General features: G+C 39.6%; 1 protein-coding gene across 5 annotated transcripts in view; it reads right to left on the reverse strand.

Annotated features, from left to right (window-relative positions):
* Positions 1-17,456, reverse strand: part of cep295 (centrosomal protein 295) — a 67,649-nt gene that overhangs the window by 2,437 nt on the left and 47,756 nt on the right. For 4 of the 5 annotated variants that reach the window (XM_033022419.1, XM_033022421.1, XM_033022418.1 and 1 more), the window contains 8 exons: positions 15,275-15,432; positions 12,564-12,735; positions 7,292-7,950; positions 5,801-5,947; positions 3,816-3,876; positions 1,282-1,464; positions 1,088-1,196; positions 19-118 (listed from right to left, as the gene is read on the reverse strand). In XM_033022419.1, the coding sequence (XP_032878310.1) occupies positions 19-118; positions 1,088-1,196; positions 1,282-1,464; positions 3,816-3,876; positions 5,801-5,947; positions 7,292-7,950; positions 12,564-12,735; positions 15,275-15,432 (1,589 nt within the window). The remainder of the gene's footprint in view (positions 1-18; positions 119-1,087; positions 1,197-1,281; positions 1,465-3,815; positions 3,877-5,800; positions 5,948-7,291; positions 7,951-12,563; positions 12,736-15,274; positions 15,433-17,456) is intronic. The other variant, XM_033022420.1, reaches the window with a different exon arrangement.

Raw genomic sequence — 17,456 nt, forward strand, 5'->3', positions numbered from 1 at the left:
GTTGAAAAAAAAAATTACCCTCTGGAATTCTTTTGCCTTTTCCCGATTTCTAGCACAAACTGTTTGTCGGGTAACTTCCTTATTCTTGATTTTCACTTCTTCAAGCTGACTGTAGAGACTGAAAATAAAATATGCAAATAGAAGGGTACAAACTGAACACTAAATATGGAACCATCCCAAGATTTCAAACTAAATTTGCAAAAAAAACAAATTTATATCTAAAGTTGGGGGATCTTGAGTTCCTAACTGTGAACTCAGTATTAAGAGAAAAGTAGACTTGGAGTAATTTTTATTTTTCTAGTAGAAGCATTTATGAACAGCAAGACCAGAAATGGCATTTTCTATTTGCTGCATAGAGTACTTGGTGGCCGGCAATTACAAAAGTACTTCATAGTCACTGTGATTATGTTAACTTTTCCAGAGAGCTGAAGCCCTCCTCCCATAGCTTGTGCCCTTCTCCTACACCCAGTCCCTTCATTGGCCTAGACCCAGAAACAAAACTCCACTTCTCCTCAGTTATAGCAGTCTGCTTGCAAAAGACAACTTGTAGCAGAGTCGACCTGGCAAACAGCACATAATTAGTAATCATACCTTAACTTTAAGTCTGGCAAGCTTACAGGCAAGGCCTTTTCCCCCCATGTTTCTTTGCAGCAAAAGTGCCTCCCCATTAAATCTCTTCACTTATTCCCTCAGGAACCTTTCTCCAAGAATAATGTTGTTGAAATCTTGATTGACAATACTTCAATTATAGGGAAAAAAAATTGAAATTGGGTCATGTCACATTTCACTCTCTGGAGGTAGTTTAGTTTAGAGATACAGCTTGGAAACAGACCCTTCGCCCACCGAGTCCATGCCTACCATCGATCACCCATTCACACTCGTTCTGTGTTATTCCAGTTCTCATCCATTCCTTACACATTACGGATAATTTAAAGAGGCCAATTAACTGATAAACCCGCACATCTTTAGATTTCCATATATGGCTGAACTATTTATAAAAGGGATTGAAGCAAAAAGCAAAAAGATGTCAACCAAATATGAACAGATGTGTTTTAAAAAACCCCATAAACAATTGTTTCTACTGTACCGGAGTGTCCTTTGTCGCATCTCTACTTCTGCACCTTTTCGGTCCTCTGGAGTAGAGACTTTTACTTCTCCCACCATCTTCAATTGAACTGCCACTGATGATGGTAATGCATAGGACATAAATATAAAATAAATAGCTTAGTATATCTATTCATGAATGAAAGAAAAGTAAAAATTATGCAGCACAATTATTACCAAAAGTAGAAGTATGTTCTTCTTTAAGAGGAATTTGTGTGTGTAGTTCAGACTTCAATTTTCCATTTTTTCCCCTCTTTATGTCTTCTACTCGTTTTGCAGAATTTGTCAGAAATTTCTGTTTTTTCTTCAGAATTGTTTCATTCAAAATCTTAGCAGATGGTTTAAACTCAAATATCATAACTGGTGAACAAGTAGTTAATATTAAGAACAACAATTAATATTTTTTGTAGCGAACTTTGAAACAGATTTATAATGTGGAATTTTCTATTCAGCCAGTTTATGTGATTAAATTACTGAAAATAATTGTTTCATAGTTGTAAACAGTTGAAAGATTGTGAACATTTCATGTGAAAATGTTTGCTATTTTAAGAGGCAAAAATATATAGCTTTACTTTCCATTGTAGTTTCAACGTCTTTATAATTGTATATGAACTTACACAATTGGAATGCTGTTGCAAGTTCAACTTGCCTGCATATTACCATGGTCATAGTAAGAACTTTACCATGGTCATAGTAAGAACTCAATGCACAAATTCTAGTTTACCATCAGCCATTGCTGGATACACGTCTGAAATTAATGAAGCACAGCTGCCATTCCCAATAGAAAACGGGCAAAATGAATGCTTATTATGAAAATAAATGAAAACCTAGTTTAAATTAGTCAGTCATACAGCATAGAAACAAACCATTTGACCTAACACATGGATGCCGATTAAGAGGCCCACATAAGCTGGTCCCATATCCCTCTAAACCTTTCCTATCCCTGTACCTAAATATCTTTAAATGTTGTAATTGTCCCTGCCTCAAATACTTCATCTGGCAGCCCGTTCCATATTCCCACTGACCTGTGGAAAAAATTGTCTCCCAGATTCCTATTAAATCCCAGCCTAGCCTGTTGAACCTCTCCCTATAGCTCAGGCCTTTGAGATCTCGCAACATCTTCATTCATCTTCTCTACATTCTTTCCAACATCAGTGGCATCTTTCCCACTAAATACTACAAGAGCACATTATGAGGGCCAATGAATGCCAAGTACTCGGCACCAAATGGGAATAGAGAGTACGTATGTCAGTCATGCAATCAAAAGTGATTCTATCGCCCAACACATTTTATTATACTCGGAACATTCTGAGTGACAATTTCTATTGCAGGCCACTACTTAGTGCCTTACACCACAGCCAAGTTATAGGTGAGGAGCATCTCCCCATGCAAATGTTGGGGATGTTAAATCTCTACTTTTATCTTTTCCCTTCCGAGTTTCAGACCCTAATCATCCTTTCCAAATAAACCAGCAACTTACTTGTATATTAGAAGTAAATATACTTTATTTGCTGTTCACAAATACAGTCTCCTCTCCACAGCCCAGATTGGCATGGCTGCTTTAAAGAGGACACAGCTACAAGCACAACTTTTGGATGTCATTTAAATGTTCTTTCAACAGACACACTGCCCTCAGCACCCTACATGCGTTTTAATGCAAAATTAAAAAAATTGGAACATCACCCCATATCTTTAGATAATAATAATAATAATAAATTTTATTTATGGGCGCCTTTCAAGAGTCTCAAGGACACCTTACAAAAATTGAGCATGTAGAGGAAAAACATGTAAGGGGAATGAAATAAATAGTAGAGACATGACTAGTACACAAAGTAAAGACAGAATTCAATACAAAACACAGTATGAGGCAATTAATGCACAGATGAAAAGGGACGGGGACGTGGGGCTAAGGATAGGCAGAGGTGAAGAGATGGGTCTTGAGGCGGGACTGGAAGATGGTGAGGGACACGGAATTGCGGATCAGTTGGGGGAGGGAGTTCCAGAGCCTAGGAGCTGCCCTGGAGAAGGCTCTGTCCCCAAAACTGCAGAGGTTGGACTTGTGGATGGAGAGGAGACCGGCTGATGTGGATCTGAGGGACCGTGAGGGTTGGTAGGGGGAGAGGTCAGTGAGATATGGGGGGGCCAGATGGTGGAGGGCTTTGTAGGTGAGGACCAGGATTTTGTAGGTGATCCGGTGGGAGATGGGAAGCCAGTGAAGTTTTTTGAGGACTGGAGTGATGTGATGCCAGGATTTGGTGTGGGTGATGAGTCGGGCGGCTGCGTTCTGGACCAGTTGGAGTCGGTTGATGTAGGTGGAGCTGATGCCAAGGAGAAGTGAGTTGCAATAGGCCAGTCGGGAGGACCAGATTGAACTTGGAATTCGGGTACTTCAGATTATATTTCTGTTGCATTTAAAAGTTTTCCATTGATCTGACACTAACTGTTTCCTTACCACCATGTAATAACTGACCAGATTATTTTAAAATTTCAGATTTCTAATATCTGCAGTTGTCACTTATGTACATTTAAACATTAGGTTCATATTTACTTCAACACATTAAAAAGTGCAATGCTACCTCTTCTTATAGAAGAAATAATGTTTCGAAAACATTTTGTTGTTCAATAAATTAAATCACACAACACACTTTCTTGGATCTATCAAATGTTAAAAAAAACTACAGAAATAGTAACCTAAAATGATTTGCCTTTACCTTCAGATTTTTGAGAATCAGAAATTGTGTTCTTTAGGATCACTGGTTGTGCTCCATTTGCCTGCATTACAAAAATTGCAAAGAAATTAGTCACGAATGCAGCTCAGTCCATCACATAAACCAGTCTCCCCCACCTCCCCCTGTCGACTCGATCAATGCTTCTCGCTGCCTTGGGATAATAGTCAACACAATAGCCACCACAGTGATCATCTCCTTCTACCCGCTCCCGTTGGACAGAAGATACAAGAGCTGCAAGGTATGTACCATTAAATTCAAGAACAGCTTTGTCCCTGCTTTTTATCAGATTCCAGTTTGTATGCCAAAGATGAATCCCTATCATCCAATATAACTCAATGCAGTTCCTGCACTTTATCTGTACTAGCAACTACAGAGAAAGTGCAGATGGAAAAACAAGTATGCACTGTTTATTTTCTCTTTTGCCTTTACAGATGTACATACTGTATGTATGGTATGATTTGCCTGGATAGCATGAAAAACAGTTTTTCACTGTACCTTAGTACACTTGAAAATAAATCAATGCAAAGCATGTACCAATGTAAACTAAATTTACTTGATTTTAATAATAAAGACCAGAATACACTGTATTTCTTGATTCTTAATCTCGTGAAAAAGTAGATTACTTTTATCTCCAATTCTGGAGCAACCAATATATAGCTTGGTATGGGAAAAGTATTGTGTTTCAAGAATAAGACTTTGAATTAATTTACTTGTGCCTTATTAATGTTCTTGGCAAAATTAAGTTGAACAGGGAACTAGCGCAACTTCAACCAGAAACAATTAAAGAATTGGTACCTGGGAAATAAAGACATTATCCCCAACAGCATTACCTGTTATTATCAATGCCTCAGTTTCACGTGATAGTAACATTTGAACTGAAAATCTTGTCCTGTTGCACCATAATAGTGTATCCAAATTGCCAAGTAGCATGATTGCAGCTTCTCCTTTTAGTTAAACATTTTGTTGATGGCACACCAGGTGGTGGCAGGAAAGTGTACAGCCTCAATGTCTGTTACACTGTCACCAGATTTATATTGTATAGGCTGTCTGAAAACTTCAAATGGTGGTCAATTCATGGCCTGCATTGCGTCATTTTTTCATGTTAAAATTTGTCTTTTTTTGCACCCACTAGTAATTCAAATTGTGTTGAGCGATATTTGGTAAACCAGCATGAACCAGATCACAGTGAATAACAATTTGGCTCACAATTTTCATTGAAATCACACCTATTGAATCTTCATGTTTAATTTTCCCATTTCTGCTTTAGCACCTCAGAATAATTGGTGGCTTTTGACAAACATCTCCAGCTAGCACTAGTTAGATGGGCAATATATCCACATTTTTAGTTCCTTTGTGATTTAAGATGATCAAAAGTGCTTAGGTCTATGCTACCAGATATTTTGTATTCAATTTAGGCTCAATTTCCATATGAATTCATGCAACTCCGTAGGTGAAGTTTGACATCCAAAAATAGGTGGAATATAAACATCCGAACTTTAACTCAACCACCCACTTCTGTTTTAAACCCAGGTAGGGCAACTGATCAACCCATTCCCAGGACATGTCATATTTCATAAGCAAAGTACATTGAGTACAAAGTACCAAAATATGAATTCACAATAAAATAGAAAAATATCAACTTCAGAACAAGTCAAAAACAAAGTACTAGTACTGCGTGTGCCAGGTTTAATGTGGTGCTTATTTCTCACTGTTATGCAAAAGTTCTGGTTAAAACACCATTAGATAGATATTCATAAAAGGCATCAAACTTCACCAAATTTAATTGCAAAACATTTATCCATTATCAGATTACATAAAAAATGTGATGACAAATCAATTTCCAGCTGCTGTACACACAATTATAGCATAAAACTTGAACCACACAACCACAAAAATGTCACTTCTTGGTAAGAATGCATTGTGGAAATCAAACCTGTGAAGCCAAAGAAAAATGTTTGATATTTCACCTGAGATAATGATTGTATTTCATTTTCTGTAGTCAAATTTTCAACTGGAAACTCTTGGCCTAGTTCATCATCTAATAAAGTCGAATCATTCATCGTTAATTGTGTCAGTTCCGGTTCTTCCATAATTCCAACATCTGATTCTATCTCCTAAGACAGTATATATATTTAGCCTTTTCTCACAACTTAACATATGAAAGAAAATAAACTTGTTTCAACTATTATTGACTCTTGATGTTAACATCACAAGCAATTGAAAGAAAATCCAATTGTACTGCAGGGTAAACAACATCTTGGATAACAAATGAAAATTTTAAATCTGGGTAAGATACAATTTGGTCTTGCTTTTTAACCGATAGAAGTTACAAGAAGTGGAAGATTCTACTGCCAAAAAAAAAGCATTGGGTTATTGCACATAGATTGCAAACTCTTAAGCCATGGTATGCTTTTCGGTGGAAGGATCCACCTCAAACAACAGCTATCCATGTTCTACAGGACAGATATTTGTCCCAAGTGATAGAAGTAAATTTTAAAATACTGATGTAAAAAAACGTTCAATTTCTGTAACAGAAACAAATAGCTGGCACATTATAGAGGCATCAACTTGTTTATAAATTAAAAAAAGATTTTTGGCCCAGAGGCTTCTCTAAACAAATACATGTTTCAACTGGTACACAAAATTGCTGGGGAAACTCAGCGGGTGCAGCAGCATCTATGGAGCGAAGGAAATAGGCGACGTTTCGGGCCGAAACCCTTCTTCAGACTGATGGGGGGTGGGGAAAGAAAGAAGGAAAAAGGGAGGAGGAGGAGGAGCCCGAGGGCGGGCGGATGGGAGGAGACAGCTAGAGGGTTGAGGAAGGGGAGGAGACAGCACGGGCTAGCCAAATTGGGAGAATTCAATGTTAATGCCATAAGGACGCAAGGACCCCAGACGGAATATGAGGTGCTGTTCCTCCAATTTCCGCTGTTGCTCACTCTGGCAATGGAGGAGACCCAGGACAGAGAGGTCGGATTGGGAATGGGAGGGGGAGTTGAAGTGCTGAGCCACCGGGAGGTCAGGTAGGTTATTGCGGACTGTTGTAGACCCCTCCCATTCCCAATCCGACCTCTCTGTCCTGGGTCTCCTCCATTGCCAGAGTGAGCAACAGCGGAAATTGGAGGAACAGCACCTCATATTCCGTCTGGGGTCCTTGCGTCCTTATGGCATTAACATTGAATTCTCCCAATTTGGCTAGCCCGTGCTGTCTCCTCCCCTTCCTCAACCCTCTAGCTGTCTCCTCCCATCCGCCCGCCCTCGGGCTCCTTCTCCTCCTCCCTTTTTCCTTCTTTCTTTCCCCACCCCCCATCAGTCTGAAGAAGGGTTTCGGCCCGAAACGTCGCCTATTTCCTTCGCTCCATAGTTGCTGCTGCACCCGCTGAGTTTCCCCAGCAATTTTGTCTACCTTCGATATTCCAGCATCTGCAGTTCCCTTTTGAACACATGTTTCAACTTACTGATGTAACTCTCTGCAACAGGCAAACTCCTGGTGTGAAGTTTGATGGTCGTGACTGATCCCACTGAACTTCCAACTCACATTCATGTTCTAGCATAGCGTCAGTTCCTTCTTTTGTACAAGGTGCCTGCTTAGTTTGCATCATGGGATTCTGTTCTGTAATTTGCTGCACTTCACTAAAAACGGAATTGTCCTTGTCCATTAACATCAACTTAGAGGTTTCAACAGATAGATTATCCAAGGTGGTTGCATCATTTGAATTTATCTTATTGGTAAATGTGACAACCTGTGTTTCAGGCTTGCAGTCCTCTAGCCATTTTCCATTTTGGTTCGACATTTCATACTCACTCACTGTATTCAATGTCTCATTTAGTTGGAAGAATGAACCCACATGTTCCTGGGAATTTTCTCCATCGACAGTTCTCAACTTTTCAATGGCTGGTTCAGAACAAGACGATTGATTCATGGAACCCACAGTCAAAGAATCTGCACCTACAGCCCCTGTCCTTGAAAGGTCACATGGAGGAATGTATTCAGTGCTTATTGAAGTTTCATTGTGATATTCCTGTCTTAAACTTTCACCAGAGTGGTCCATGCTTAAGCCATATTGTCCTTGAGTAATTTCCGAAATTGGATGAAAAGATTCCAAATCACTGTTTTCTGCAGAATGAAGTTCTCGTTAGTCACAGTACATAACTTACACAAAAGTAAACTGAATTTAATACAAGGCATCAGTATCATCTCATATACTTCCTCTGCTTATATAACATCAAAAATATTGGTTGTTGTATTTATTGAATTTGCAGACTGGCAAATACATAATGGATGGTGCTGGTTCAGAAACATCTCAATGATCTTATAACAAAGAAGACCATTTGGCTCATTAGGTCCAACCCAGCAGTTTCACACGCATCTTATGACTGTATACCCCTTCAAATTTTTCTCTGACACAAGTCCATCTTTTTAATATTTTCCTATACTCAGGGATAATTTATAGCACCAATTAACTTACCAGCACACTAATGGAACCTGAGAGGAAGGAAAAGCACCAAGAGTAAATCCATATAACAAATATGCAATTCAGCTACAAAATGTTGATTAAAAAAATAATTTAAATAATAATTTTGTCTTTAAAATCAGTAATGAACGTAAATTCCAATATGCCAAAAAATTGCTAAATTTCATCTTAATTACAATAAAACAGCAAGATATTGATAATTAGATAATTTGTTAATTAACTGTTATTTGCTAAACTTTTGTCGCCACTCCCAAAAATGGCCTGTGCCTCAGTTAAAGTGAAAATGAATATGCCTTCCAATTGCGAAAAGGCCAATGGATCAGTCACTGAGAAAATATTGCCTGAAAGTTTGGGACTGCTGCTTTTGTAGAGGCACAATAATTGTGCTGCTCGCACTTGTGCTGAACTGCTGTCACTGTCCTGCAATATTACATACCTAGATGGGAAGGGTTTCTTCAGATCCTGGCAAATCTCCACAATTTCAAGATTTTTGCTTTTGGTAACAATAGTCATTTATATAATTTCGCATTTTCTATTAGTTTCAGTTGCCAACAACCTCAAATGAATGACAATCTGCCAATATTAGATTAATTTTAATTAAGATTTTGCAGTCACAAGTTGCACACTCGCTTTCAAGTTACAACAAAATTAGTTCAAGATGTTTGTCATTTGTCCAAGCACCAATATGTGTAGCCATGGCTAAAAAAAATGAAACAAATGCTGGGAATGAAACAATTTGCAGAAAATTCTCCAAAGAATCCCATGAAAATCCAATCTAAAAATAAAGTTGAAATGATGAACAGAGAAAGGAGTAACATTTCAGGTATGTACAATTAGAGTTAAATCTCCCTTCTGATGTGGTGGGATTTATAGTCTGGACTTGGAGTTAACTGTTCACTGATGTTTCATATACTGGAATGGTAAAAAAACATCCCAACATTGACCATGAAAATGCCACACTGTTGTAAAAATCCATCAGGAACTAGTTCAGATAGGTAATAAATGGCCCCTTGGTCCATCTCGTCCATGCTGAAGTGCTCTCCCGAGCTAGTCCTATATCTCACTAATCCTTTCCCATCTATTAACCTACTAAATGCATTTTAAGAGTCAGTCAGGCAACACAGAAACAGAGCCTTTGGCCCAACTTGCCAGGCTGATCAAGATGCCCCATCTGCACAACTCTCACCTGCCCACATTTGGCTTATATCCCTCCAAACCTTACCCAATGGAGACAAAGTAAATTTCCTTTCCTCTACCTCTTGTGGCAATTCATTTCATATGGAAAACATGCCTCCAAGGTCTCCTTTTAACATTTCCTCTCTCACCTTACACCTATGCACCTATGTTCTCTAGTTTTAGGGTCCCCTACAGAAAAGACTGGCTATTTACCTTATTCATGCTCCTGGTGATCTTATATAGCTCTCAGGTCACACCTCAGCCTCCTTCACTCCAGGGAAAACAGTCTTGGGAGCCCAGTCTCCTTAAAGGTCAAGCTCTTCAATTCCAGCACCATCCTTGTAACTCTTTTCTGCACCCTTTAGCTTAATCACATCCTTCCAATATAAAATGTGACCAGTATTGCAAACAATAACCCATGGACAATCTCATCAATGCTTTGTACTACAGCAATGTTATGTTCCCAACGCTAGTCTAATGATGTTAAGTTGCACGTCTTCTTTGCCATCTTGTCTACCTGTATCGCTACTTCCAGGGAACCATGTACAGGTACTTCTTTGATTCTTATTCTACAACACTCTCTCCAAGACTCTGTCATTTGCTGTGCAAGTCTTGTCCTTGTTTACCGTGCCAATATTTGTCATTTCAAACTAATTAAATTATATCTGACCTTCCTTTGCCCACTTTTTCAGTTAATCTAAATCAGGTAGTAACTTTTGACAATCATAAGAACATACGTGATAGGAGTAGAATTAGGCCATTCAGCCCATCACCCACTCTGCCATTCAATCATGGCTGTTCTATCTCTCCCTCCTAACCCCATTCTCCTGCCTTCTCTCCATAACCTCTGACACCTGTACTAATCAAGAATGTATCTATCTCTGCCTTAAATATATCCACCGACTTTGCCTCCACAGCCTTCTGTGGCAAAGAATTCCACAGATTCACCACCCTGACTAAATAAATTTCTCCTCATCTCCTTCCTAAAAGAATGTTCTTTAATTCTGAGGCTATGACCTCTAATCCTAGACTCATCCACTAGTGGAACCAATCTTACTTTACTGTCCACAACACCACCAATATCGGTATGACCCACACACTTACTAATCATTAAATAATTACTTACTACATTCACATCGAAAATATTAATAAAGATGACAAATAGGATACCGAGCATCGATTGCTGTGCCACACCACTGGATAAAGGCTTCCGATCTGAATAATAAACGTCCTTCTGATTCCTTACACCAAGCCAATTTTGCATTCAATTATAGTTCATCTGAACACCATGTGATTTCTACTATGGATCAGTCTACCATGCAGATCCCTGTGAAAAGCTTGCTCAAGTTCCTGGAGTGGTTGAGGTAGATGCGATAGTGGCATTTAAGAGACCTTTGGTTAGGCATATGGATATAGAAACATAGAAAATAGGTGCAGGAGGAGGCCTTCGAGCCAGCACCGCCATTCATTGCGATCATGGCTGATCATCCCCAATCAATAACTCATGCCTGCCTTCTCCCCATATGTAGAAAATGGAGGACTATAGATTATGTGCAGGCAGATAAGAGGTGGTCTTGGCATTATGTCCGCCACAGACATAGTGGGCGAACGCCCGGTTCTTGCACAGTACCATGTTCTATCACAAAGCAATACAAAAATTGAAAATAAACTAAAAATAATTTAAAGGAAAAGTTTGCTTTCCGTCAAACTGCAACCCAACTCAAATTTTGCATCTGATCAAACAGAGGATTCTTCAGAAATACTATCTTTGTCCAAGGGTTTACTTGGGATTCTCCACATTTGACTATATGCGTGCAAGTCCTGGACTTCCACTTCAATGCCAGCCGTTCAATTCAATGCTTCTGACATTTACCAGTGCAATCCGGGCCATCGTTTTACCAAATAGTCAGAGACTTATATTGTGATTGAATATGAAGGAACTTGAGATATAGTCTCATGAATATTGCTCTGTGCATTGGGTGGGTCAGTCTAAGAGCCAAGATAGTAAGATTCACAACTATCTACAAACTGAAGAATATGAAGTCACAAATGGCTCATTGACTAAAAAGGTCAGGATTGAATATCTATCTATCTATCTTCTATCTATACTTAACTAAAATTTTCATCTTGCCCTCTTCCGGTTGGCGTTGTTTTAAAATTTGCGCAAAAACTGTACCAGATAGCGCTACGATTTTTCACCACCTTACTCACCATTCACCTGTGCTGCAAGCGCACCAAGTTTTGTTCCGATTGGTGAAATATTACAAAAGTGATTGGTCTTCTCTCCTGTCATTCGCCAGGACAGCGACGCCCCTTCCGACACCCGCTGTCAACAACCGACAGCGAGGAGAATAAAGCTGAAGGAGCGGAGAGAAGGGCACGGGGCAGAGTGGGGGGTGAAGGGAGATGGGGGGGAAGATCAGGGCCGTCACAACTGGAACCCATCAGCCGCACCTGCGCAGCTGGGGGCTATGCGCGAGTGGTGGAATATTGCGTTGGGGGACCAGGCCTCCCGTGTGAGAATGGGGCCCAACGGGTCCCACTTAGTCTAGTTCTTATTAAAATTGCCTAAAAGTCTAAATTTATAGCAAGAATGTCAATGTCAAATCTACAGACGTTTTTTGGAAGTTAGACATCAGTATTATTGTTAAAGGTTAAAGGACTGTTTAGGTCATATTTATTTAGGTCATAGGTCATATTTATTTTTTTAAATCTCAAAGATTAGCACCAATGATAACGACTGAATATGCAATATACCGAAGGTACAGAGGTGATTTTTATTGTGCAAATGAGCAGTAAGTTTCACAAATTATTTTGTAACTTAGGTAGGCTGCACTTTAAGCGTTGGATTTTCCAGGAGTTACAGTAGAATATTGCGTTGTATCAAACAGCTTTTCCACCTGCGATTTAAAGTTGGTTTCACTTTATTTAAGTTAGCAGAATTTTTTTTTTAAATTAAAGCTTAAATTTCTCCCTCGCTGCATATCTTTTGTCTAACTAATCTGCATCTTTACTTTTAACAATCTTAATATGTCCAGACATTATGTTTTTTTTCCCCATTTGGAGCCAAGACACTCACCCTCATTATAGGAGTGCTGAATGCACTCCTGGAATCGATCTGTATCTGAAGCTGTTCTTCCAGAATCAGGAGTGAGTACAATGTCATCATTGGAGGACTGCATCTCTGAGCTTGTGGCTGTGTTAGCATGCAGATTTCCTGAAATGTTGCCAATACTTGGGGAATTAGAATTCTAGAATGATTAAAAAGTTACTGTCAGCTTTTCCACTTTTTAAAAAGTATTTTTCCAACATTGAGTTTGCACCTTATAGAGAATAAACATCAATGAACCCTTAGCACAAAGATGAATACTGACTATTTCATTCCGACCCTATAGACTTTAAAACATTGCAATTTCTAACATTCAGAAAAACTACAGGACATAGCATTGCAGTTTAGATAACTGACAGAATTCACACAAATACACCAAAACATTGAGATACACAATTTTAAAAATCAGTCTTTCAGAAAGTATGCTAAAACACACAAAATGTATCGATAACTAAATCGGGTTAATCGAGGAGGCCCCATTTGGAGTATTGTGTTCAGTTTTGGTCACAGTGCTATAGGAAAGATGCTGTTAAGCATCTGTTAAGGGCACAGATAAGGTTGGGCAGATTTGGACTTTATTCCTTGGAGAACAATGGCTGAAGGTGATCTGAAAGAGGTGTAGAAAATCCTTAATGCAAATAGGGCGAATGCAGAGTCTTTTCCCCCAGGGTAGGGGAATTAAGAGGACATGGGTTTAAAGTGAGATGGGAAGGATTTAAGAATATTCCAAGATGCAACTTTTTCCCAAGTTGCCATAGGAAGTTGTTTTTGCAGGTATAACAACAACATTTAAAAGGTAGATACATGAATAAGAAAGGGTTAGAGGAATAAAGGTCAAACACTCCATTGTATTGGGACTCGTTTATATGGGGCAATTTGTTTACATGGGTAACTTGTTCGGAATGGACAAGCTCGGCCATAGGGTCTGTTATGGTGCTGTATGACTAAAACTCAGGCTGCTAGTTGGGAATGCAAAGCTACTTCAGGGAATTTTCTTTTGAAACTGACAAGGCAATCTCTTCAACATACATTTCTAGCTAATTAAAACCACAACCCTTCCTTCTTCTGTCTACAGAACAGTCAGAATTCCCTAACCTACGGTGACCCGCAGTGGAATTCCGGTGGAGAGAAAAACTTCCCATAGAAACATATCGCTATTTATAAACAGGATTCAATGGAGGGAAAAAAAAGGTTGCATTGTTGAAAATAGGCTTTCTAGGAACACAATAACTCCATAATGCAGGGGGACACTATATGTCATTTTAACATTAAAAAATAGCAATGTAATGTCAGAAGCAGACAATGGATCTTGCTGTTTGAAAAATAACGGAATATTAAAAGTTTTCATTCTTCATAAAGTCTCAAACCAATTCAAATAACCTTAACTGATCCATTTTAAAATCCTTATTTACCGCAGCTTTCTCCTTACAAGAATCCTTGCATATGGATTTTCCCTTGATTCTCTAGCCCTTTCAGCTGTTTTGCCCATTTCATAGATTCCACAATATTGATACAATATTAAATTACACCATCACTTCCACTTCATCAGAAGACGAAGGACATTCGCCATGTTCCCAATTACTATAAACAATTTCCATTCATGCATCATAGAAAACATCCTATCAGGTTGCATCACATCTTGGTACGGCCTAAGAAACTGCAGTATCACGGATGCAGTCAGTCTGTCACGTAAACCACTGGCATAACCATCAACCTCTCCCCCTTCCCCAATAGACCATCTACACTGCATCAGAAATACAGCCAACATAATCAAAGGGCCAGACAACCAATCTTTCTTTCCCCCTCTTCAGACAGGCAGCAGAGACAAAAGCACATACCACCAGTTTTAAGAAAAGTTTCCTTCCTGCTGCTATTAGACACTTGAACAAACCTCTCGCATGCTAAGGATTTATCCCTGATTTTACAATCTTCCACATTGCGGCACTCGCATTTTTGATATCTACACTTTCACTGCAGCTGTATAATGCTATATTCTGCACTCAGTCTAGTTTCTCTTTTGTATTGCCTGTGGTATTCATGGATCTGCCTGGAAAGGACCCGATCTGCCTGGACAGGAGTGCAGTGCAAGATGGGGGGTGGGGGCGAGAGATTTGGATAAGGCATAGACCGATTATGATTAGTCTGGATGGATTGGTGCATGAAAAAGAATGTCTCAAATGTGTTAGATCTGTCCAAAGAGATCATCAAGGTAGGTAGAGGAAGGCTAGATCACATAAAATCCAAGATCAGCTAGCCAACTGGAATCAAAGCTGGTCTGCAGGATGTAATTAAAGCATAGTTATGGAGGGTAGTTTTTAGAAAGGTTTGCTGCAAGAGTCAGTGGCGGACTCACTCTTGTTTATATTAATGATTTTGATGACAATGTAGTTTTGCAGAATTGCAGATGAATCTTATGCAGATTCTTTTTCCAGTAATTTCCAAGGCAATTATGTTAAAATCACCAGCCTGAAATTACCTGACTTTTCCCTACTCAGATTCGCATCAGATTTGTTGTCCTCTAATCACCTGGCACTTCTTCAAAGAACAATTTGAAAAAGAGCCAAAGTAATTTCTCTCTTGCTTTCCATAGCAACAAAATATATCTTGGTTTCACTACAAAATACCGTGTGCATAAATAAAAATCAGCAACTTGGGTTCAACATTAAAATTATTCTGAGCACCTTGCTGACGGTAGGAGATAATGAAGAACTGGAAATGCTAAAGTTGGGTCTAGTCTCTGGAGGCTGAAATTCAAAATTAGAATCCTGTTGGCAATTCTGGAGCTTAAGAAAGAGGCGAGGGAATTCCGGGTCTGAAATGTCATCACTAGTTGTAGAGCCTGTAAAATAAAATAATACATTCCTTATACAGAGCAACAACAATGAAACTTCGCAAACTTAACGATTGTACTAAAATAAGTGAACAAATACTTCACACAAAAAAAAAATTAGTGTGCTGCAACAGCATAATTAACCATTAAACAAGCATTCTCTGTTCATTCCGCAAATGAACACTTGGGCTTCCTGTCCAGTTTCTCAAAAGGAGCAATGCACATCGATGCTTGACTTCATAAGCTGGGCATAAATTACAAAAAGGTTGAGAGTGAAACTTTACAAAACACTGGCCAAACATCATTGGAATTGTGTACATTTCTGTTTGCTATATGATAGGACGGATGCAATTCGGATGGAGAACATGCAAAGGAGAATCACCTAGATGTTGCCTGGTTTAGAGGAAAAGAAGATTGAATCGGCTTCGTTAGTTTTGACTGGAGCAAAAGAGACTATCATTAGGGATCAAAGAGACTATCACTAGGGATAACAAAAACAAGAGGGCATAGGTTTAAGGTTAAAGGAAGGAATTTTAAAGAACTGAGGAGAAAGTAAAAAAAGTGGCAGATATCTGCGATCAGCAGAAGTGGCAAAAACATAATCACCATGATTGAGGCATTTAGACAGGGGCGTATAGACAAGGCATAGAAGGATAAAGACACTACAGGCCAATGGCATATGGGGGAGGAGGTCAAATCAGCATGGACAATATAGCCAAAGGTCCTGTTTTCGTGCTGTATGACTATAATTCTATACACTGTACATCACTGGCAAATAGGCTATAGCTTAATAGTATGCTGGATTGATACCTTTAGGAATGCATTGCTCTTTCTTGTGATTGCACAAAAAAAGATGCAGGATGGCATAAAAATACAGTAAACATTGGTTTTAACAGGTTGGGGAAGTCCAGGACAAGGGGTCACAGCTTAAGGATAAGGGGGAAATCCTTTAAAACCGAGTTGAGAAGAACTTTTTTCACACAGAGAGTGGTGAATCTCTGGAACTCTCTGCCACAGAGGGTAGTCGAGGCCAGTTCATTGGCTATATTTAAGAGGGAGTTAGATGTGGCCCTTGTGGCTAAGGGGATCAGAGGGTATGGAGAGAAGGCAGGTACGGGATACTGAGTTGGATGATCAGCCATGATCATATTGAATGGCGGTGCAGGCTCGAAGGGCCGAATGGCCTACTCCTGCACTTAATTTCTATGTTTCTATCCTTTTATAACGGATTTTGGATTTAGGAGACAGACCTGCCGACACACCCCCAGCTCGCACCGTCTCCATGGCTGTTTATAGTCCCAGTTTCTGATGCCATGCCTGACTTGCAAGGTGCACCAGAAAGCCCTTTATCACCCACCACGTGGTCCAGTGACACGGCTGTTGTTGCGGCTCACGTTATAACCCTTGGGGACAGCACTTTTTTTGGAGAGCTGCCACCATCAGAACAAGCTGATTCACCGGGCAGCTCCCTTCCCTCTAACCAGCTGCTGTTTCAGTGCAGTATCAGTGCCTAGCTTTAAAGGTGAAACAGCAAAGTGCAGGAGTAATCAGTCTGAAGAAGGGTCCTGAAGTCACCTATCCATGTTCTCCAGCAATGCTGCCTGACCCGCTGAGTCACTTCAGCACTTCGTGTCTCTTGTGTGTATCAACCATCATCTTTCTGTTCTTTGTTTCAACTACATACAATGATAATACCGTACTCGTTTATAGTGTCCAATCGGCAATAAAGGACACCCCCCCCCCCCCCCCCACTCCCATGGTCCGTTATATCAAGGGTTTACTATATCCTACAATGCTTAAAAAAGAGCCAGAATCAGTAAAATAAGCACAATTTTTTTAAATGCCATTTATTATGAGCTGGGTATTCGATTATGCTCAACTGGACTAGATGAGATGGGACAGACACAGTAACCCTGGCCTCCAGAAAGGGGCAATTTGGCAATGCGTAATAAAATCTGAATGACAAGCAGGTCTCAGATGGGAATGACTTGCCACCTAAGGCTCTTCCACAAAGTGATCCACCAGCCTTTCAC

Source organism: Amblyraja radiata, chromosome 6, assembly GCF_010909765.2.
Source record: "Amblyraja radiata isolate CabotCenter1 chromosome 6, sAmbRad1.1.pri, whole genome shotgun sequence".
NCBI classification, from domain to species: Eukaryota; Metazoa; Chordata; class Chondrichthyes; order Rajiformes; family Rajidae; genus Amblyraja; species Amblyraja radiata.